This window comes from Sus scrofa, chromosome 3 (genome assembly GCF_000003025.6).
Source record: "Sus scrofa isolate TJ Tabasco breed Duroc chromosome 3, Sscrofa11.1, whole genome shotgun sequence".
NCBI lineage: Eukaryota > Metazoa > Chordata > Mammalia > Artiodactyla > Suidae > Sus > Sus scrofa.
Window position 1 is genome coordinate 37,935,083 of NC_010445.4, and position 22,081 is coordinate 37,957,163.

General features: G+C 58.8%; 1 protein-coding gene across 5 annotated transcripts in view; it reads left to right on the top strand.

Annotated features, from left to right (window-relative positions):
- LOC100513346 (mitochondrial import inner membrane translocase subunit TIM16) overlaps window positions 1–22,081 on the top strand; it is a 77,522-nt gene that overhangs the window by 6,985 nt on the left and 48,456 nt on the right. For all 5 annotated transcript variants that reach the window (XM_005662175.3, XM_005662176.3, XM_021086695.1 and 2 more), the window contains exons 4-8: window positions 774–844; window positions 1,204–1,387; window positions 4,223–4,299; window positions 15,834–15,884; window positions 21,611–21,697. In XM_005662175.3, the coding sequence (XP_005662232.1) occupies window positions 774–844; window positions 1,204–1,387; window positions 4,223–4,299; window positions 15,834–15,884; window positions 21,611–21,697 (470 nt within the window). The remainder of the gene's footprint in view (window positions 1–773; window positions 845–1,203; window positions 1,388–4,222; window positions 4,300–15,833; window positions 15,885–21,610; window positions 21,698–22,081) is intronic.

The window sequence follows — 22,081 nt, forward strand, 5'->3', positions numbered from 1 at the left end:
TGGGAGGGGCCTGACTCCAGAGCGGATGCTCCCTCCCAGCTGGCTGCCCTCCACCCCGGCCAGTCCCTAAGGTGCCCTGTCACTACGCCTTCTCAGTCCTGCTTTCTTCGGCTTCAGAGGGAAGCTGGCCTCCCGGGCTGGGTCAGGTACCCTCCTGCAGTTGGGCCAGCCCTGGCTCATGGGGGAGAACTCCTAGGTCAGGCATGTCACCCCAGGCCCCTGGCTCCCTGAAGTCCTAACCCATGCCACCCTCCGTGTCCTCCAGGGCCCTCTGTGCCCCATCCAGGAAGCCCCCCCTGGCCCCTGACCCCTGACCCGGGGGCCCCTGCGAGCATAGCCCGCCTCGCTGCATTTGCAGAAAAGTATGCGTCCCGCAGAGGTGACGAGGGTCCGTGAGGGCTGGGCGGCCGCTGGTCTGTCGTCTTCGTGACTCCCTCGTGGGCCCGGCGTGGGGGCCGGGGCCTGTGTTCCTCACCTGAGCTGGGTTCTGGACTTGGGGCCGGTGCAGGTGCCTGGTGATCTGAGGCGCTTCCAGCCCATTGTCTTGCCCGCCTCCCGGGCTGGGCCCTTGGCTGCCCTGGGCTGCAGGGTTCTCGGGGCCTGTGGCATTTGCCTGCGGGCTCCAGAGTCTTCCAGCCTTCAGTGTGTGGGCAGAGGGTCAGCTTGGAGGCCCTGGGCTTTGGTTCCGGCCACGGGAGCGGAGGGCAGGAGACAGGACGCTCCGGCGGGTTCTTGTCTGGCAGCCGTCCGTGGCAGCCGTTTCTCTCCCACAGACTTGGTCACGGACTTGGACTTCTCTCCGTTTGACGATTTCCTCCTGGCCACAGCCTCAGCAGACAGGACGGTGAGTGGAGCCACTGGAAGAGCGGCTCCAGGCCCCTCCACCCCCATTTGGAGCCTTCTGTGCTCCTGCTGGTTCCCAGTCCAGCCCCCCCCCCCCACTAAGTTCCCTACCCCAGGCTGGCTCCCGGGCGCTGGCCCTGAGCCGTGGCCGTGCCCTGTGTTCTGCTGCTCTGCTGCCTGAGCACGGCAGGGTTGGGTGGTGGTGGCCTGGAGGAGATGGGACAGAGGGGCCTGGCTTCCCCAACTCCCTGCGGCCCTGAGTCCCCCCGCCGCCCCTTCCCCTGGGGTCGGGGCAGCCAGCAAGGCAGGCTGAAGCCTCCCAGCCGGGGGCCCACAGATGCGCTGTGCTCTTGCCTGCAGGTGAAGCTGTGGCGCCTGCCGGCCCCTGGCCAGGCGCTGCCATCAGGGCCTGGCCTGGTGCTGGGCCCTGAGGACGTCCCGGTGGAGGTGCTGCAGTTCCACCCCTCGGCGGACGGCGTCCTGCTGAGCGCAGCGGGCAAGGCCCTGAAGGTCTGGGACGCAGCCAGGCAGCAGCCCCTCACAGGTACGGCCGCCCTGGTTCTCCCAGGGCAGCCCGGCTGGACGGCCTTTGGTTGATGTGTTGCTGCTTTTGGTAACAGGAGTTTTAAGACACATCATCAAAGTTGCACACGTTTGTGACATGTACCTGTATGTACGTGTATGTGTTTCTGTATGTGTGTGTGTGTGTGTGTGTGTGTGTGTGTGTGTGAATGATTCCAAAAGGCTGGTTCTGAAGACCCCCCCCCTCCCCCCCTGCCATAGGCGTCTGTTCTCATCTCGCTTAGCTGTTGTCTCTGCCTTTTCCTCTGTGTCTGAGGAGCTTCCTTGCACTGTTAGTTCTTGGTTTGTGTGTCATTTCGGTTTTGCCCACAAACTGCTGACCCCCGACAGATGGCGGGTTTTGCTCTCTTTACCGCCCCTGCTGGCCGTGCCGCGTCTCTTACTCTCCCGGCGCAGGTTGTCCTTGTCCCTTGGGCTGCTCTAACGCAGTCCCACCGGCTGGGCGGCTTCTAAACAGCAGACCTTGAGCTCTCAGAGTTCTGGAGGCTGGCAGTCTGAGATCAGAGCCCCAGCAGGTTCCGCGTCTCTCCCTGCTCCCAGACGGCTGTCTCCTCTGTGTCCTCGCGTGGGGACGGGTGAGGAGCTCTTTGGGGGCGTCTTTTATCCGGGCGCTGCATCCTCATGACCTGATGGCCTCCCTAAGGCCCCGCCCCCGGGTTCCACCCCAGTGGGAGTTAGGTTCCAGTGTGTGAATAGGGGGCCACAACATTCAGACCACACGTAGACGGTGACAACTTCGGGTCAGACTCCTCAGTGTGTGAGTGGCTGTGACCCTGCAGTGTGACCCAGGGTGGATCCCTGGTGTTTTCTGAGGCGGCGTCACCAGATCCTTTCCGCAGAGTCCTCCTGGATGTGCTCATTCCCTTATGGAGAATTGAAGGACGGACCTGCCCCACAGGGCTGTGCAGAGTCCGGGCTGGGCCAGGCACGTGTCCGGGCTTGAGACAGGGCCAGCGGCATAATCCCCTCCTGACTGCAGCAGTTGCTGAGAAGTCAGCAGGTGCCTGCCGTGGAGCCGTCTCATGCCCATGGGGCATGTGAAGTTCAAAATGCAGGCCTGGCCCCTAAAGTGCTCCCAGGGCAGACAGGAGACCAGCCTCACCTTGGAAGCAGAGGCGAGGGCCCCCAGGCAGCGTGTCATCAGGGAGACACCCCAGCTGTAACTGCCACCTCTCCAGCCCTTCTTTCTGCCCAGCAGTGTGCTGAGGTCCTCACGTCAGGGAGTGTCGCCATCCTCCCCTTACGGGTGAGGTTAATAAATACTTTGACCAAGGCGACAGGCTGGCACTAGAGTTAACCTGCTGCTGCAAGACCTAGAGGCTTAAAACAAGTGGAAATGTTATCTCACAGGTTGTGCATGTCGGGGGTCAGGGAGCAGCTTGGCTGGGTGGTTCTGGCTCAGGGTTTCTCATGAGGTTGCAGGTTGAGATGTCAGCTGGGGCCGAAGGATCCGCTTCCACAGTGGTTCGCTGGGTGGTGCCGGCTGTGGGAGGTGCCCTGGTGCTCCTGCCTGAGTCCCCTCCTTACGTGGCAGCTGCTTCCCCTGGTGAACAGCCCCAGGAGGGGAGCAGGGAGGAGGCCACAGTGCCTCTTAGGCTCTAGCTTTGGATGTCATGTGCGGTCTGTTAGAAGCGAGTCGCTGGGTCCTGCTCACACTCAAGGGGCAAGGAGTTGGGCTGCCCCTTTTGAAAGGAGGGCGTGTCAGCTTCTTAGGGCTGCCAAAATGAAGTACCACAAACTGAGTGGCCTAAGGTAATAGAAATTTGGAGTTCCCGTCATGGTACAGCAGAAACAGATCCAACTAGGAACCATGAGGTTGCGGGTTCGATCCTTGGCCTCTCTCAGTGGGTTAAGGATCTGGTGTTGGCGTGAACTGTGGTGTAGGTTGCGGATGCGTCTTGGATCTGGCATTGCTGTGACTATGGTGTAGGCTGGCATTTGTAGCTCCAATTAGACCCCTAGCCTGGGAACCTCCATGTGTCGCGGGGGTGGCCCTAAAAAGACAAAAGAGAAAAAAACAAACAAAAAAAAGATAATAGAAATTTACTATCTCATGATTCTGAGGTCCAGAAACCCTGATCAGAGTGTTGCCAAGGTCGATCCCTTCTGAGTCTGCGGGGGAGGGTGGGGGGCTCTGCCCCAAGAGCCCCCAGCTCTGGCGGCTCCAGGTGCTCCTTGGCTTGTAGGTGGCCGTCCTGCCCCTCTTCACGTCCTTTTTTCCTCTGCATGTTTGTCCGTCTGATTTCCCCTTTCACAGGACACAATTATTGCGTTAGGGTCCCTCTTAACCACATGAGCTTGTTAACTTGATGGTTTGCGAAGACCCTCTTTCCAGATAAAGTCACATTCACGGGTGTCCAGGGTTAGGACTGGGACATGTCCTTGTAGGGGGCACAGTTCAGCGCAGAACAGGAGGAGTGTCCCAAAATTCATGGACGTACTTTGAAACTGTCACACCGGCTGGGCAGGAGTGGGGATGGCCCAAGCAGGAGTGCAGGGCCGGGGTGCGTGTGGCTGTCCATGAGCTGCATGGCTCACTTCGGGGCGGTGGGGGTGGGGGTTGTTGGTGACCAAGCCTGTGAGGCTCAGGATCGGAGCCCAGGAGCCTGGCGCCTCAGAAGGACGTTGGAGTCGTGGCCGGGAGGGAAGGGCTGTGTGGCACAGCAGGAGGAGCCGCTGCCCCTTCCCCTAAGTTAACCCCAGCCAGGCTGCCTGCACCCGCTTCCCTGACGCCCTTGTTGCCTGGGACGGGGTGGGGGACCCTGGCCCACACCTGATCTTGGCTGCTTCTCCGCAGAGCTGGCGGCCCACGGGGACCTGGTGCAGAGTGCCATCTGGAGCCAGGACGGAGCCCTGGTGGGCACGACATGCAAGGTAAGGGTGAGACGGCGAGTTAAAAGCCTCCAGGTGGCTTAAGGCGCACCCAGATCCAGGGCTGTCGTGTAGCTGAGCGCAGGTCCTGGGCTGCACCTGTCAGGCTTGGCAGTAGTTGTGGGGCAGCAGAGAATGGAGGCCAGGGTGGGCTTTCACGAGCCCCATCCCCTCAGCTACACTCACACCTTGTGCCTCTTGAAGCCCCTGCCCCACTAAAACACATCCACACCGGCCCTCAGCCAGCCTTGCCCGGTGTCTGTCCGCGAGGGCTGCCCCGTGCCTGGTCAGCGGGCCTCAGCATCTCCCTGCCAGGTCCTTGGCCTGCCAGGTCCCATGCTGGCACGGGTGGCCGACACAGGTGCAGGGATCGTATACATGAAAGGATAATTGTGACCCGGGCGACGAAAGAGGGACGCGAGGTGCTTTTCCTGGAGAGGGTGCTGGGTGGAAAGCAGCGCCACTGTGCAAGGTGGCGCTTGTTGCTGTGGAAGCGACTGGAGCGTTTAAAGGCGGGGGGTGGGGGGGGTGGAGTGGGGGGTCTGCATTTGCGGCTCCCCAGCAGCATTGTGGACAGAGCATTGAGTCGGGGGTGGGGCGGGTATCCACAAGTTAAGCACCCCTCAAGGGAGAGAGGGGCCTCTGGGGGTGGGCTGGGGGGTGATGAGGCTGGCTCCTGGGCTACAGGCTGGAGGAAGGGCTGCCACTGAGACGGAGCACTCCCCAATGGGTTAAGGTGGTTGGGGGCACATGGGACGGCCGGGCAGAGATGTTGGTTGAGTCCGTGGACTGGGCTCTGGGCAGCCATCTGAGCTGGGAGGGGGGAGCATGGACAGTATCTGTGTGCGTGCGTGCGTGCGTGCGTGCATGTGTGTGTGGTGCCTGCAGAGGGATGGGAGTGCCCTGTGTGGGAGGGAAGGGTGAGGAGGTGACAGAGGGAGCCTGTGGAAGGGTCAGAAGCTGCTGGAGATATGGGGGAGGGGACACCACCACCCCCTCCCGGGGAGGCCTGACGGAAGGCGAGGCACGCAGCCATGCATGTGGGGTCATGGGTGACCTTTGGGGCGCTGGGGGTGTGCTGCTGCCTGAAGGGGCAAGTGGAGGAAGGGGGAAGAGAGGAAGGAGCCTGTGAGGGAGCTTCTGGCAGGGGCAGGGGTCTAGGCTCTTCTGAAGGAGGAAACGCGGGGTCTGCCTGCACGGGAGGGTCCTCTCTCCACCCTCCTTCCTCTGCCTGCTTGGAAGCCCCATGTCCTGGTCTTGCTCCCCTTTTAACCCTTGTTCAATTGATCAAACAGCGGGTTCCAGGCATGGCCTGAGCTCTGGGAGTCGGGAGGTGCATAAGATGGGGGACAGACTCCCTAAGTCCCTAAGGAGCCGCTGCTGGAAGCAGAGGTGCCATGTGATGTAGTTCGCCTGCTCGAGCACAGCTTTCCCGGGACAGTGAGGTCACCGAGGGGGGACACGCGTCCCAGGCAGAGGAACCAGAGTCCTGCGTTTGGGCTGTGAGCCCTCCCTCCAGGGAGAGACCCTCTCTGCTCTGCTTTTCCACGCGCGTGCATGCGTGTGTGTGTGTCTGTGTGTGTGTGTCTGTGTGTGTTTGTGTGTGGTGCACACGCGCGCGCGCACACTCCAGAGAGCCACACAGAATGAGACAGGGAGGGAGGAGGGAGCTGGAAGGGGATTGTTCCCGGATGTATTTTCTTTTGATCACCCAAGTAGAGCAGTCTGTGCTTGTTTTGTACATTTTGGAGGCAGCGAAGAAGTAAAGCAGCAAAAAAAGAGTCACCTGTAACCCTCCCACCCAGGTCAGGGCCTGTCACCCTCTTGACATCTTGTCACTCTTTCTTCTGTACACGTTGACATCCCACTCTACGTTACTCTGTCCTGTACTTTTTTTGTTCCACAGAATAAAGATTTTCTGCAATTCGTCAAACATTTAGCAACAGCAGAGGAAGTGTCTTAGGACAAAGATGGGCCGTGTGCTCAGTGGAGCCGCTCATCCCGGAAGCGTTGGTTTCTTCCACTTTATGTGGCTGAGTTAGATGCTATAACATGTGAATGCGCTTGTGTACAGGGTCTTTCTCTGCCTTCTCTGGGACTCCCTTAGCCTTAGAGAAGGTTGGGCATTTTCTGTGAAGGTCACACACTTTGCGTTTTGCGGGCCAGGCTGTCTCTATCGGTGCCACCTGGCAACAGAGCAGCAGCTATGGACAGAGTCCGTAAAAGAGGGGCGCGGCAGTGTTCCAGCAAAACTGCATTTGTAGGAGTTCCTGCTGTGGCTCCGCAGTGATGAACCTGACTGTATCCGTGAGGATGGGGAGTCGATCCCCGGCCTTGCTCTCAGCAGGTTACGGACCCCGCGTTGCCTTCAGCTGCGATGTTGGTCGAGGGTGCTGCTTGGATCCTGGGTTGCTGTGGCTGTGGTGCAGGCCGGCAGGTGCAGCTCTCATGCGATGCGTAGCCTGGGAACTTCCACATTCTGCAGGTGCAGCTCTAAAAAGACAAAAACAAAATCAAACTGAGTTTGTAGAACCAGGCCTCTGGTTGGATGTGGCCCGCGGGCCTTACAGCTTGCCCACCGGACTTAGATTCCTACCAGGGCTGGTGCTGGCTGTAGGCTGTGAAGTTTTTTAGGGTGGCTGATGCATTTTAGCCAGGTGCCTTGCTGAGGAGGCTGCCCTGGGGCAGCATGGCTCCAGCTTGGGCCTTGGGAGGAGACGGGTGTCTGTGGGTGAGCAGTGGTCCTTTGAGCCTGGAGAACGGACAGAGCAGGTTGACTGCCCCTGTCCCGTGGTGGTGAGCCCACGAGGAAGTGGACCCTGAACAGGGCCCTGGCTCTGGGCCGCCTCACAGCTCCAGCAGGTGCCCGAAGGGATCAGAGATGCAGCGTGTGGTGTGACGGGAGGGTGGCAGGAGGGTGCCTTGGTTTCCCTGAGCAGACAGGTGAGTATTCTGAGTGAGGACTGGCTTCAGCAGCCGCCGTGCAAACCAGCCTGCCCGGGGGCCCAGCCCTGAAGAGGGAGGGAGGAAGCTGTGTGCCCAGGACAAGCGGTGCCCCTTCTGTGCGAGCCCGCCCAGGCCTGCGGTACCGCCGTCGGGATGGCCCTTCACTTGGGATTGCAGCCCACAAGGCCGGTCCAGCCTGTAGCCTGTGCCCCATGTCCCCTTGGCTCCAGTCCCTCCCCAGCCCCCGGCAGGCTCTCTGGGGAGCAGCTCTTAGGGCCTTGACATGGGTCATTTCCAGAGACACCACCCCTCCCTGGAGCTGGCGGCCCTGCTGGGGGTTAGCGTGAACCAGAGCCTCCAGTGTAGTCAAGGCTGGTTTTGGCGAGGCTGCGAAGGCCTTGAACCATCCCCTGGGGGTCCTGCCAAGTTCAGAGGCAGCTGGGTGAGCACCATGGGTGAGGGCAGCGCGGGGTGGGCTGAGGGTTCTGTTCCGAAGGCAGCGGACACCAGGTGCGGGGCACGCTGAGAGGCGCCGGGGGTGCTGGGGGGACCGTGAGGAGCCGTCGGCCTCCGGGAGAGAGGGCGGCGTGGGCCCGGCGACGGGGCGTGGGCAGGGAGGAGGGACGGTCTGTGGGGCCTGGTGGGACACGGGAGGACCCGGAGAACCCTGGGGACAGGGGGGAGGGCGTCGGTCCCGGGACTGCGTGCAGAGGGTCGGGGGGCGTGCGTGGGAGCCGTCCCTGCTGAGGCAAGGGGACTGGGCTGTCCTCACGCTGACCAGTCCCTGGGCATGTGTGTGGCCGTGGGCAGCAAAGCCAGGATCCTTCAGCACCCAGGGACAGAGGGCCTCACCACAAACCCTGCAGCCATTGCCGACCCTGAGGTGCCACCCCTGGGGACAGCTTTCCCAGGACCTGGATGGCAACTTAGAAGAGGAAGCTGGGGGAGGCCCCCAGGATTCTGGTCTCATCCTCTCCCTGCCCACCACCCACGCTGGGCTCTTGAACTTTGGACCAGCCCCCAGCTGGTCACTCATGGGACTTCTCTGGTGTGGGGGTCCAGCCCTTTCTCCCCAGGGGTCTGAACCCCGTTTACCATCGAAACTGGGCTCAGGAGGGGGTGGAGAATGAAGAGCTCCCTGGTCACAGAGCACGCGGTGTCCACCGTATCCTGCCACCTCCCGCAGGGCGGCTCACCTTCCCGCCTTCTGGCATCTTGGGAGGAGGAATTAGTGTCCAGCTGTGGGCTGTGCCCTCTCCACACAGAGAGCTAATTGCAGGGTCACCCGGTGGGTTGCTGGAGGGGCGCCGAGTGGAGGCCCTCACCTCCACCCCAGGTCCCAGGCTGGGTTGCTGTGCCTGTGGGGACACAGCACCTTGCGATGCTGTTGATCTGGGTGCGGCGTCCTGGGGGAGGGCGCTGTCCTCCAACAGTGTCACCTGACAGTGAGGGCTGGGCGTCAGCACAGTCCTGCATCTGCTGCCCCCTCTTTGTCGTGAAGGGGGAGCCTTGGGATCCTGCCTGAGTGTGTTGAAAGCCAATAACTCCTGGAGTGGTACCAGAGAGGGACTGCCCCCGTAACGCTGGTCAGGTGGAGGTGCCCAGGGCTCTGTCCTGAGTGTGGGGGAGCCCGTGAGTGGGCCCACCCTCAGCAGGAGAGCTCCTGAGCCCCTCTTGGCCGGGGTGGGCAGGCCTGGCTCTGGGTTTGCAGACAGTGCTGCCTGATTTGGGGCGGGGAGGACACTCTCTTCATGTCCCATCCCCCACCCACACACGGAGACGCTCCCTGGCCGTCTGGTTGCACCTCCCATCCTGCCTTGGAGCAGTTCTGCCTCCAGGACCCCCAATGCCCCAGCCAGGTGAGGGGCCGGGCACAGCCCACCGAAGCCCCTTCCTGCTTCCTTCCCCGCTCCTGTTGTCTGGGGAAGGGGCAGGTGGCCACTAGGGGGCGCGTCGGCCTCACAGATGGCTGGGCTTGGCCCACTGGGCTCTCACTCCACGTGGTGGGTTGTGCCAATGAGCCCAGCAAGGACGAGCCTGGGCATCCCAGTGCCACCCCTGTTGTGCGGCCCTTCCGGCCCCCACCAGTCTGGACCTGATGTTGAAGTTCTGTGCTAGGTGGCCCAGCTCCCTTTAGGGAGGCATCCAGGGGTCAAGGCTGTGCCTCGACCTGTGAGCAGTGCTCAGGGGCTTGCTTGCCCGGCTCACGAAGCGCGCTGTGGTGGACTGGCGTCCGGACCTGGCGGCTGGTCCATTGCTGCCAGGCCTCTCCTCCGATCCGGCTCCCACTGCTCATCCTGCCCTGTCTGTCCTCAGCTCTAGTTGTTCTTTCTCTGTCACTTGTTGTCTTTTCGGTGTCTGTAGTTGTCTTTGTCTCCCCCGTGTCTCTCTCTCTCTTTGTCCGTCTCTGTGTTTCCCCATCCTCTCTCTGTCTCTCACTCTTCCCACTGCCTGTCCCTGTCCTGTGCCTCTCACCGTCCTCCTCTGTCTGATCTCTGTCACGCCTGAGGCTGTTGCGTGTTCAGAGCTTATCCCTGGACCGTGCCCACCTGGTACTGAGCACTTGCTAAGTGCCAGTACCATGTGGCTGGCAGGCTTTGCTGGGAGTGACCCGAGAAGCCCGGGCCCGGCCCGTGAAGGGAGGCCCGGCTTCCGAGGCCTCCCTTGTCCAGTTGTGCACTTGCCCACTGCCCCCCGTTCCTGCCGCTTGCTCTCCTCACATGACCTTGTCCCCTGCTGGCCGGCACCTATCTGCACGTCTTGGTCGATGCTCTTCCTTCTCCTTCAGATGCCTTTCCCTCCCCAGCGCAAGCTGCGCTTGCTCTTCTGGGTTCCAGTCAGGTCCAGGTTCCTCCCCAGGGTTGCCTCTGACCACACTCAGCAGGGGGGGTTGCTGGGTCTGCCCCCCAAGCACCCAGGCGGGCCTGGCAGAAGCACCGAGCAGAGGGAGCTGAGAGCCCGCCTTGCCTTGGCGCGTTTGTTACAGCGAAACCAGTGTAGCTACATTAACTAAAGCCCACGGTTGACCTCAGGGTTCCCTCTCGAGGTCTGTTCTCTGGGTTCCAAGTGCATGACGTCACGTATCCATCACGACAGCATCAGGCAGGATCGTTTCACTGCCCTGTGTCGCCCCTTCCTCCCTCCCTCTTCCTGAAGCCCTGGCAACCCCTTATCTTTTTGCTCTTTCTGTATCATTTGCCTTTTCCCAAATGCGGAATATCGTGTAGTTAGACTCATACCATATGTGGCCTTTTCTGATAGGCTTTTTTCATTTAGTGAGATGCACTTACAGGGCTTCTCTGTCTTTTTTTTTTTTTGTCTCTTAGGGCCGCGTAGCATATGGAGGTTCCCGAGCTGGGGGTGACTTCGAGCTGTGCCACAGCCGCAGCAACGCCAGATCTGAGCCGCGTGACCTACACCACAGCTCACGGCAACACCGGATCCTTAACCCGCTGAGCGAGGCCAGGGATCGAACCCTTGTCCCCATTGATGCTAGTCAGCTTCCTTAACCATTGAGCCACGATGGGAATTCCAGGTCTTCCCTGTGTCTTTGTGGACTGAGAACTAATTTTTTTAAATTGTAGTATTAAAAAAACGTATTGTAAAATGTGCCATCTCAACCATTTGAAAGCGTGCCATTTAAATACTAAATATGTTGACATGTTTTGAAACATTTCCAGAACTAAAACTCTACACCTGTTAAACAGCAGCTTCCCTTCGCCGCCTCCTCCAGCCCCTGGTAATCATTTTGCTTTCTGTATTCATGAACGTGACTGCTCATGTAATTCTGCAACTGGCTCATCTCATTTAGCGTGATGTCCTCAAGGTGCGTCCATGTCGTGGCATGTGACAGGAGTTCCTTTTCCAGACTGAGTAGTATTTCGGAGGATGTGTGTCTACCATGTTTTTTTTCAACCGTTCGTCTGTCAAGTGGACACTTGGGTGGCCTCTACCTCTGGGCCATTGTGAATCATGCTGCTTTGGACGGGGGTGGTGCAAATATTTCTTTGTGACGTTGTTTTAGATTCTTTTGGGTTTATCCCCAGAAGTGGAATTTCTGGATCATATGGTAGTTTCTATTTTTAATTTTTTGAGGCACTTCTGGACCATTTATATTCCCACCGACACTACACAAGGGTTGTCACTTTCCGCATCCTCCTACCACTTGTTATTTTCTGGGTTTCTTTAATAGTAGCCGTCTTCTCGGGTGTGAGGGTCTATCTTACTATGATTTTGGTTCGCGATTATCTGGTGATGAGTGACCTCGAACATCTTTTCACGGCTCGTTGGCCATTTGTATGTCTCTGGAGAAACGCCTGTTCAAGTCCTTTGTTCCCTTGTAATTGGGTTATTTGATTTGTTGCTGTTGTTGTGTGGTGCGAGTTCTTTGTATGTTCTAGATACTTATCCTTTATAAGGTAGATGATGTGAAAATATTTGCTCCCATTCCGGGAGTTCCCGCCGTGGCTCTGTGGGATCCGGGGCATCTCTGTCTCTGCAGCACGAGGACACAGGTTTGATCCCTGGCCCGGCCCAGTGTAGTGGGTTGAAGGAGCTGGTGGTGCTGCCACTGTGGTGCAGGTCACACCTCCGGCTCAGGTCAGATCCTTGGCCCAGGAACTCCATATGCTGAGGGGTGGCCAAGAAAAGAGAACAAAAACCACAGTATCTTCTCGCATGCTGTAGGTTGTCTTTTTACTCTGTTGATTATGTCCTTTGATGTTAAATTTTCCAGTTTTTATTTTTTGCTTTTGTTCTATTTTTGCTTTTGTTCTCTGTGCTTTTGATGTTGTAATCATGACCAAACTCCATGTCCTGAACTTTTTCCCCTATGTTTTCTTCTAGGAGTTTTATGGCTTGGGGTCTGAGCTCTTTGTTTTTTATCACATAACAATATTCCACTGTGTGAGTGAACCACAGTCTGTTTATTCATTCACCTATTAAGGAACTTCTTGGCTCCTTCCAGTTTTTTGTTTTGTTTTGTTTTTGGCCATGCTGGTGGCATTTGAACTTCCCAGGCCAGGGCCTGAAACTGCCACAGCAGTGACCTTAACCGCAGCAGTGACAATGCCGGAACCACAGCAGTGACAATGCTAGAGCCTTAACCTCTAGGCCACCAGGGAACTGCTGCTTGGATTTTTTTTTTTTTTTTTTTGCTTCAAGTTTCTTGAAACTATAATAAAACTACAGTAAATGTTTATGTGGATGTAAGTTTTTAACTCACTTGGGTAAACACTTAGCACAGTCGCTGGTTCATAGAATAGGAGCAGTAAGAGGTTTCTTTTTATTTATTTATTTTTTTTTTAATTTTTTTTTTTTTTTGTCTTTTTTGGTCTTTTTGGTCTTTGTTGTTGTTGTTGTTGTTGTTGCTATTTCTTGGGCCGCTCCTGCGGCATATGGAGGTTCCCAGGCTAGGGGTTGAATCGAAGCTGTAGCCACCGGCCTACACCAGAGCCACAGCAACGCAGGATCCGAGCCGCGTCTGCAACCTACACCACAGCTCGCGGCTACGCCGGATCGTTAACCCACTGAGCAAGGGCAGGGATCGAACCCGCAACCTCATGGTTCCTAGTCGGATTCGTTAACCACTGCGCCACGACGGGAACTCCGAGGTTTCTTTTTAAGCTTTGTGAGAAACTGCCAACCTGTTTTCCAAAGCGGCCTTATCATTTTGTATTCCCACCAGAAATGAACGACAGTTCCTGTTGCTCCACATTCTCATCAGCATTTGGTGCTGTCAGTTTTTTTTTAAATTTAGCCCTTTTCTAATAGATGTGTAGTTTACTGTTCTAACTGAATTTACATTTCCTTTTTTTTTTTTTTTTTTTTTGGCTGCCCCTGTGGCATGTGGGAGTTTCTGGGCCAGGGTTCAAATCCAAGCCACAGCTGCCTGCCCTTTAACCCACTGCACCGGGCCAGGGATCCAACCATGGCTGCTGCAGAGACAACACTGCGTCCTTAACCCTCTGCGCCATATCGGGACCTCCCTTTAAGTTTTGTTTTATTGAAATATAGCTGACTGACAATGTTCTGTTAGTTTCACGTGTACAGCACGTGAGTCAGTTATACACATAACTATGTCCGTTCTTTTTTCCCGTATAGGTTATTGCAAACCATTGAGTAGGTTTTCTTGTGCTCTACAGCAGGTTCTCATCTGTTTTATAGGGTAATGTGTGTATGTTCTTCCCACCCCCCCAGTTCTTCCCACCCCTCAATGGTTTCCTTGTAGCACCCATAAGATTGTGGTTTTAAAATCTGTGATTTGTTTTCTTTTTCTTTCTTTCTCTCTCTCTCTCTTTTTTTTTTTTTTTTTTTTTTTTTTTTGAGGGCCGCACCTGTGGCATATGGAAGATCCTGGGCCTGTGAGAACTCCTGTTTCTGTTTTATAAATAACTTCCTGGGAGTTCCCCTTGTGGTTCAGTGGGCTAAGAATCCAGCTGGTATCCACGAGGATGTGGGTTCGATCCCTGGCCTTGCTCAGTGGGTTAAAGGATCTGGTGTTGCCGTGAGCTGCGGTGTGGGTCACAGATGTGTCTCAGATCGTGCGTTGCTGTGGCTGTGGTGTAGGGCGGCAGCTGCAGCTCCCATTGGACTCCTAGCCCAGGATCTTCCATGTGCCATGGATCCAAAAAAAAAAAAAGTTATTTCCAAACCCAAGGTCACTTAGGTTTTCTCCTGTGCCATCTTCTGGAGGTTTTTTTTTTTTTTTTTCCTCTAATTTCTCTCTCTCTGTCTCTCTCTCTTTTTTTTTTTTTTTTTTTTTAAGGCCATACTTGAGTCATATGGAAGTTCCCAGGCTAGGGGTGAAACCTCAGCTGCAGCTGCTGGCCTACACCATAGCCACAACCATGGCAGATCCGCACCGCGGAACCTAAACCACAGCTCGTGGCAACACTGGATCCTTAACCCACTGAGCGAGGCCAGGGATCAAACCCGCAATCTCGTGATTCCAAGTCATATTCATTAACCACCAAGCCATGACGAGAACTCCGTGGAGGTTTTATAATAAATGTTTGCATTTTGTGTTTAGGTCTGTGATTCTTGTGGTGGATGTAAAGTCTGGGCCTAGATTCACGTCTTTGTGTGTGGTCGTCCCCTGGGTCCAGCCCCACTTGTTGAAAAGACTGTCTTTGCTCCGTCATGTTGCCTTTGCCTCTTTGTCGAAGATGAGACTAGTTCGGCAGCGGGGGGTGGGTGGGGGGGAGTGTTGCTCTCTGGGCCGGTCCACACCACCCCGATTCCTGTCCCTTTAGAGCCCAGGGAGGTAGCACCAACCCTCCAGCTTTGCTCTCTGTTCATACCGTGTGGGCCATTCTGAGTCTCGCCTGTTGGCGTCAGCCTCTCCATCTGTTGATACCCACCGGATGACTTGCGGGGGTCTTCGCTGGGATCGTGCTGGACCTAGAGAGCACGTTGGGACGACCTGCCATCTTGCTAGGACAGGGCACATGGATGCGCTCTTCATTTGTTGTGTGCTTTGATTTCCTTCATCAGGGCTTTGCCGTGTTCCTTGTGTAGGTCTCGCGCATATGCAGGTAGATTTACAGCTCAGCATTTCAGGTGTGCGGGTGCGGACATAAATGGCACGGTGGTTTTCATTTCTAAGTACGCTTGCTCATCGCTGGCACCTTGATTTTCAAAATGTGAAAGCAGGCATCCGTGCTGCTTGAACCCGATGGGGGCTGTGCTGAGATGTGGGAGGGAAAAGCTGGGTCACCCTTCCCTGGCCTCAGCCCTGGGCCCCGGCACGGACTCGCAGCCGGTCCTGGTCCAGACCTCTCTCCTTGTTCAGCAGACTTGCAGATCCTGCGGGAATGTGGTCGGACACATGGGGCTTTTTGCTTATTTTTCCCACAGCACAGCCACACCAGGCCGTGTTCTTTCCCATCGTCCTCTCCGCTCTAAGCAAGTCCTCATGGCCAAGCCTGTGCGTAGTCAGTGGATACAGGATACGCTGCCTGTCCCCAGGTTCTTTTTGCACGTGTGTTTGTGTGCACTCTTACCCCCTCACACACACACACAGCAATTCCTCCACAGAAATAAAGCTGCTGTGTGAGGTATGGGATTTTATTTTGTTATGGCTGTTTCTTTCTCCTTTGGTGTGTTCCCATCCCCGCCCTCGGGCGTTCTGTCCCGGAACTGTGAGTGGAGAGATGGAGGAGCGTGCACTTGCTGCCCGTTTAGACCTCAGGTTGGGTCTAGACGTGGCGTTGTCTCCCGAGTCCCTCTGGGCTGGGCTGAGCGTAGGGTGGACACTCACCTACCCTAGGCTCTGGTCTGGGCCTCAGTCTCTCCATCTCGAAGGGGTCATGGTAATGGCGCCGCTTCGTAAGGGGGTTGGGAAGATGGGGAGCCATCATGCGTGTCACGTGCTTGGCACATAGTAGGTGCTCAGGAAATGGGAACTCTTGTCGTCGAGTTCTCTGTTGTGGGTGACTGGGGCAGGAAAGGGGGCCTGGTTCCCGATGTGAAGGAGGAGCCAGGCTGGGGATGGGTCACCTGGTGTGTGATGGGGGTGAGGAAGACAGGCTGACCCCAGAGAGCTCCCCTGCCCTAATTGTGCTCTCTGTTTTGCCCCTTGGCCTCTCCAGGACAAGCAGCTGCGGATCTTTGACCCCAGAGCAAAGCCCGAGGCCTCCCAGGTGAGTTGTGTGGGCAGCGGGGCTGGGATGAGGCCCTGGTGGCTCCAGCAGGCGCCGGCGGGGGCAGCTCAGCGTCTGGCACACAGATTCTGCCACACCCGGTGCCCCTGGCCAAGGCCTGGCGGGTTCGTGGGGTCACCTGGGAGGTGGCTGTTGCTGCTAGAAGCTCTTTCTGGGAAGCATGTTCTGGGTCCTGAGAGGGTCCAGCTTTGATCTCAGGGTGGGGCACAGCCAGACTGCCCACATACCTTCGGTGGAGGCATCCTGTGGCTTCAGGAAGCTAATTTGAGACCCAGCTTCCTCTCCTCCTTTGAGACCTTCGTCCCACCCGCCCTTCCTGGTGTGGTCAGCTGGGGCCAGCCATGGAGGAGCCAAAAAGACACAGCCCCTGCCCTCTGCACCCCTCCAGTCTCACAGCTGGTGCTGGGGGCAGGGGCAGGGGTGCTGCCAGAGCCCTGGGCCCCAAGTCTTCCACAGAGCATGGTTGGTTTGTCTGTGGCTGTGTACAGGGTGCATGTAGCCCTTGGCGTTCTGGGTTCATGGGCAGGCCTTGGGTTCATGCCACAGGTCTTGATCCACTGGGAACTTGAGAGAAGCTTGTTGCTGGGCACAGGGTGTCCTGTGATGAATGAGACAGACATGGGGTGATGGCTGGGGGGCTTCTCTTGCTTCAGTGTTTAGTGCTTCCTTGAGGAGCTGGCTCGGTGCTGAGGCCTGAGTGACACGGCAGACCACCTGGAGTGCCGTGAGTTTGTCCCAGGAGCCTGAGCAAGGGGCCTGGTGCCTGTCTGTGGGAAGCCGTTAGAGTTAACAAGCAAACGGTGACATGAGCAGATTTACATTTTATTTTATTTTAAAATTTTTATTTATTTTGCCTCTTTTTTTTAAGGGCCACACCCATGGCATGTGGGGGTTCCCAGGCTAGGGGTCCATTTGGAGCTACAGCTGCCGGCCTACACCACAGCCGTAGCAGCACGGGATCCGAGCCGCATCTGTGACCTACACCACAGCTCATGGCAACGCTGGATCCTTAACCCACTGAGCAAGGCTAGGGATCGAACTTGCAGCCTCATGGTTCCTAGTTGGGTTGTTTCCACTGCACCAGGGTGGGAGCACCCAGATTTACATTCTAAAAAGATTTTTCTAGAAACCGAGGAGCCGTCTTTCCTGAGGAAGGTGAAGGGACACGCTCCAGGGACGCGCTCCTCAGTGAGGCCCCCGGCCCAGCACAGAGGCCCCCATCTGCATTTCTAGGACTTGTTCCCCACCCGAAGCCAAGGGCAATCCTCCATGCTAAACCCGGCCAGTGAGCCAGGGGGCTGCGTTCCCTCTTGTGCACACACGCACACGCACGCACACACACAGGAACCCCTTCAACCGCCAAGTGCACCTTACTGCCCAAGACAGGACAGTCAGTTCCGCCTCTACTGGCCAAAGACCAGGAGGAGGCCGTGTCCTGACAGGTGAACCAAGCGCAGCGGAAGTGGCTTTAGCCCCACTCTGGCCATGCTTCCGGCAAGGCTGGCTCTTGGTCCCCTCGCCCTGTGCTGGGTGGGGAGCTGTTGGAGCCCTGGGGCAGTGTGGGCGTGGGCGGAGTGTGGTTTCCGCAGCTGACCTCCAGCCTTCGGATGGGGGCCGGGGCGCAGCTGGAGGAGGGAGGCTGAGGCCTTCTTCCCCGGGCTTTCTCAGGTCACTTTCTCTCCTGCCCAGGGTCCAGGGCAGGGTGCCCGGCACCTCTGCTCTCTCCTCCCTTCTCCCCTCCTCCTCCTCCTGCAGCGGGGGCTGGCGATGGTGCGGAGGTAGAGCGTCTGTGGCCGCCGTCCAAGGGCTCCAAGTTCAGAGCAGAGAGAGGGAGGCGATCTGGTTCTGGGGGGAGCCCCCCTGAAGGGGGTTTCGGGGCCGAGGAAACCTGGGAAGAGCGTGGGTGGCTCTCACCCCCTCCCAGCTCCTGGGACGGTGCCTCTGCTCGCCTGGCCCGCTGTTGCAGTTGCGGGGGCAGTGGTGGGGCCTGGAATGCCGCCCTCCGCCTGGCCCTGCCCCCACTTCCGCCAGGGCATCTGGCCCACACCTGGCTTCTATTATGAAAACCGCTGCTGGCGGCCAGGGCCGGCGTGAGCCGAGGGGCCAGCTCACGGGGAGAGGCCTTCAGGAGTGCCTTCTCCCGAGATCCTCCTTCCCCGCTAGAGGAGGGCATGGGGGGGCAGGGGGTAGGCACTGCCCTCCCCCAGCCTCTGCCCTCCCTGCCCCAGTGGCTCGCCCCGCCGACTGGAGCCTGGGCAGGGAGGCCTGGGGACTCCTCCTCCTCCGTCTTTTTCGGTCCCTGCCTCTGGTGACTGGAGCTCCGAGCAGGGGCTGCTTGGGTGGCTCCCGCCAGTTCACACCCGCTGCTTTGCTTTCAGGTTGCATTTATGACGGGTTATTATATCCCAGGCCCTAGGCTCGCATGACCTCCTTCCAGCCTCATAACCGTCCAATAAAGTTGTCTTTTGGTCATTTTTGCCCCAGGGTCTCATAGCGGGTGCCAGAGGCAGGTTTGGCCCATCTGACCCTGGAGTCCTGGGCCTCTCTGCTGCCCCTTCACTGGGCCAGAGCCCCGGAGGGTATGGCCGCGGGTGGCCGAGGTCCTGAAGTCATGGCTGTGCCAGGGAAGCAGCACCTGTGGCTGAGGGGGTACCCAGGGGTGGTGAGGCCTTGGCATGTTTGTCTGGGGCAGGAGGGGGCTGGAGGAACCGTGCCTTCCAACCAACCCCCTTGTCAGGAGGGCCTGACCGGCCAGGATCTGGAGCCCAGAGCTGAGCCTGGCCCAGGAGGGGTGTGGGTGGGTGGTGGTAGAAGGTCCTCTCATTGAGGCAGGAGCCCAGGGCTGCTCTTCCAGCCGCCCTGCCCCACACAGGAAGTGTTGCCGTGGCGACAGAGAGGGGGATTTGGCTGCACTGCAGCTGGAATGCCGGGTATGCGCCTGCTCTTGGCGCCCCTGTGCTGGGCAGGCGCTGCCTGGCCTCCACCCCCCTCTTCTCTCTTCGGGGGGCCAGGTGTAGGGGAGACGTGGGGGACTGGGGAGCCGCTTCTCCCTGAGCAGAACACCCAGCTGCCCCGCTGCTTCCTGGGACGTGGCTGGGACCTTGCGGGGGCCGGGGGGTGGGGGTCCCAGCCACTCAGCCCCTGGAGGATGAGACCCCTGGGACCTGGAGAGAGGGCGCCTCCTCCCCAGTCCCACCCAGGTCAGCCAAGAACTTGGCAGTTTTGAAAATGGAGCTCATTCCTGTGGTCTGAGGCTAGAGGTCTGGGGGGTGGGGGTTGGTCCTTGGCCGCCCTCCCCCATTGATGGGGCTTCCTCTGGCCCCTGGGCGGACGGAGCTGGCTGTGCCCGTGGCAGATGCAGGCCGCGCCAGGCTCAGCTCCAGCTCTGACCCTGTCTTCACTTCCTTGGTGCCATGCTGTGCCCTCTAAGACCAAAGCCAGGGTGGAGTGCTGTGGGGCGGGCTGACTCGTCAGCCCACACTGCCCCTCCAGCTCTGCCTGGGCCCAACAGCCTGGTTCCCTGGGTGAGTTCGTCCAGGGATGATCGCTGGAGAGCCTACGTGCCTGCATCTTGGGCTCCTCCTGGCCTGGGCTCTGCGGCCTTCCGCTGTGCCCCTCTCCTCACCTGTCCCTGCCTCAGCTCCTCCTCGGCAGATAACAGACGCCTGGCAGGTGGCCGTCCTTCCTGCTGGTGGCTTGGGCAGGGGGCTTCCTCTGTCGGGCCTCTGGTTTCTCCGTGTGTGAAAGAGAAAGGTGGGAAACACAGGCCAAGGAATGTCCCATCCCTAACCTGTGCCTCTGGCGGGAAAACGTCTGCTCGCTGCCCACAGGCCCTGCAGGCCTTGCACAGCCGCCTCCCCTCCCCTGACCCTGTGGCTGTGCCAGCCTCTTCGCTCTCTGAGGCCCAGCTCTTCATAGTTGCTGGTTTTGCCTCGAGCTCACGTCTGCTGATCTTCCACTCAGATGTTACCTTAAATTCACTTCTCTCAATTGTGCTCTGTTGTACCCTGTTACCATGCTTTAAGAAATGCACATTGGAGTTTCTGCTGTGGCGCAGCTGGATCAGCAGTGTCTCTGTGGTGCCAGGTCGCAGTTTCAATCCCCAGCCCAGCACAGTGGGTTAAGGATCCGGTGTTGTTGCAGCTGCGGTGTAGGTTGCAATTTCGGCTCAGATCTGATCCGTGGCCCAGGAACTCCATATGCCAAGGGGCGACCAAAAAAGAAAGCATGAAAGTGCATTGACTCGTGCCAGACACAGCCCTGAGCGCTTACCCCCCACAGCAGGTCTGTTCCGGTCTCTTCATTCAGGGCAGGAAACAGCGGCACGGGGGCTGCCAGTGGCAGGGCGTTCGTTCACCCAGGCAGCCTGACTCCAAAGCTTGCACCCTTAGCCGCCCCCTCCAGCAGCCTGCTGAGTTACTGCCATCGGGTTCCCATCTGCCTCTCAACCTGCGCGTTCTGCGGCTTCAGGGACCATTTCTGTTTCGCTGACCCTGTCCCTGGCGCCAGCCATCATATCACAGAAGAACAGATGGACCAGCAGCCCTGCTGCACCCAGGCCATGACCCTGCACGGCCGTGGAGGGACGAATGGTGTGCGAGTGTGGTGCCAGCCGCCTGGTGCTGCTCACCCTGGTGAGAGGGTGAGAGTCCACGGGACACTTCTCACCGACTCGGGGGTGTCAGGGGCAGAGCTGCCCCTCGCCCTGCCCCTGCTGATGAAGCAGGGATGTCGGCCCCAGTCTCAGGCTCCAGCTCTGACTTCCGGTGCCGACGGCAGCCGGGTGGAAAGGGAGCAGTGAGAAAAGCCCTTGAACGACACGGAGCCATTTCCGACAGTCTCCCACGCCGGGGTCGGTCTCTGCGGGCTGGGGAGGGGGCGCCGGGCCAGCTCCTCAAGGCACCTCCCTCCCTCCCTCATTCATTCCCAAGGAGATCGTGGGAAGCCGGGAGGAAGCTGGCCCCAGTTTGGGGTGAGCTATTTTTAGTAACAGGGTCTTTAGTCTCAGGCTCCAGGGGCCGGGGTGACTGGGAGGGAGCTGTTTGCATTTCCTCCTCTGCCCCCCCACGCCCGCCAGATCCCCCGTGCCTGGGCCCGGGGGACAGGGCCTCCCGGGTGGGAACTCGCCACTCCTCTCCAGGGACCAGGAAGCCTTCCTGCTGGCAGCTCCGGCGCCCTGGGAGGGCGAAGCAGGCCGCTTCTCCACCTTCGCTGGGGACTGTTCCCTGAGCTTGGCACCAGGCCCTCTCCCGGCCCCTGGCAGCGTCAGGAGGCGGCAGTAATGCTCATAATCCCTCGATTTGCACGGCGCTTTGTGGCAGGCCTGTCCCTGTCGCATGTGGCCTCAGCTGATCCTCCCGACAGCCCTGGGAAGCAGGCAGCCCGGGCCACGAGGAGGGAAGACGAAGTTCCCAGAGGGCGTTGGGGTCCCCAGAGCCCAAGGACGGTGACCGGCAGCCAAACGCCACCCTCCCGAGCCCCCGGAGGGTCAAGAGGGGCCTGTCGGAGAGCAGAGCAGCCCAACAGGCCGCTTAGGAGGAAGGAGACCAAGCCCAAAGTCAGTGACCAGGTCCACACTGGGTGCACAGCTGCGCCCAGCTGGCCTCTGGGGGGCACCGCCCTGGCCCCTCCTGGTCTCTAAGGAGCTCTCAGGTGGGTACCCCCCGAGTAGGCCCCCGGGGCTCAGCACCATCTCTTCCCTCCAGAGCACGCAGGCCCACGAGAACAGCAGGGATGGCCGGCTGGTGTGGACGGGCACCCGGGAGCACCTTGTGTCCACCGGCTTCAACCAGGTAGGGTCCTCCCGGAGGAGCGGGGCACCCTCACGAGAGGGCAGGACGAGGCCCCCGGGAGGCAGGGCTGCGCCGGCTCCAGGCCTATCCATATACGGCCCTGCGTGCGGCCGGGTCTCAGCCCCAGGGGACGAGTGGCTGCTGGAAACTGGCAGATTCCATTTGCAATAGCTAAGCCTGACCCTGGGAACCGTGGTGGGCCCCCCCAGGGGCCAGAGTCCATGGAGGGAACCGCCCCTTGTCCCATGTCACCTAAGGGTTCTTAAAGGGGCAGGACATGAAAACCCAAACTCTCCGTCCCTGGCACAATGCACCCCCACCCCGGCTGCCCTCCAAGCTCTGCTCTGGGGCAGGTGCCCCTGGGCTGGGCTGTGTCCTTAGTCC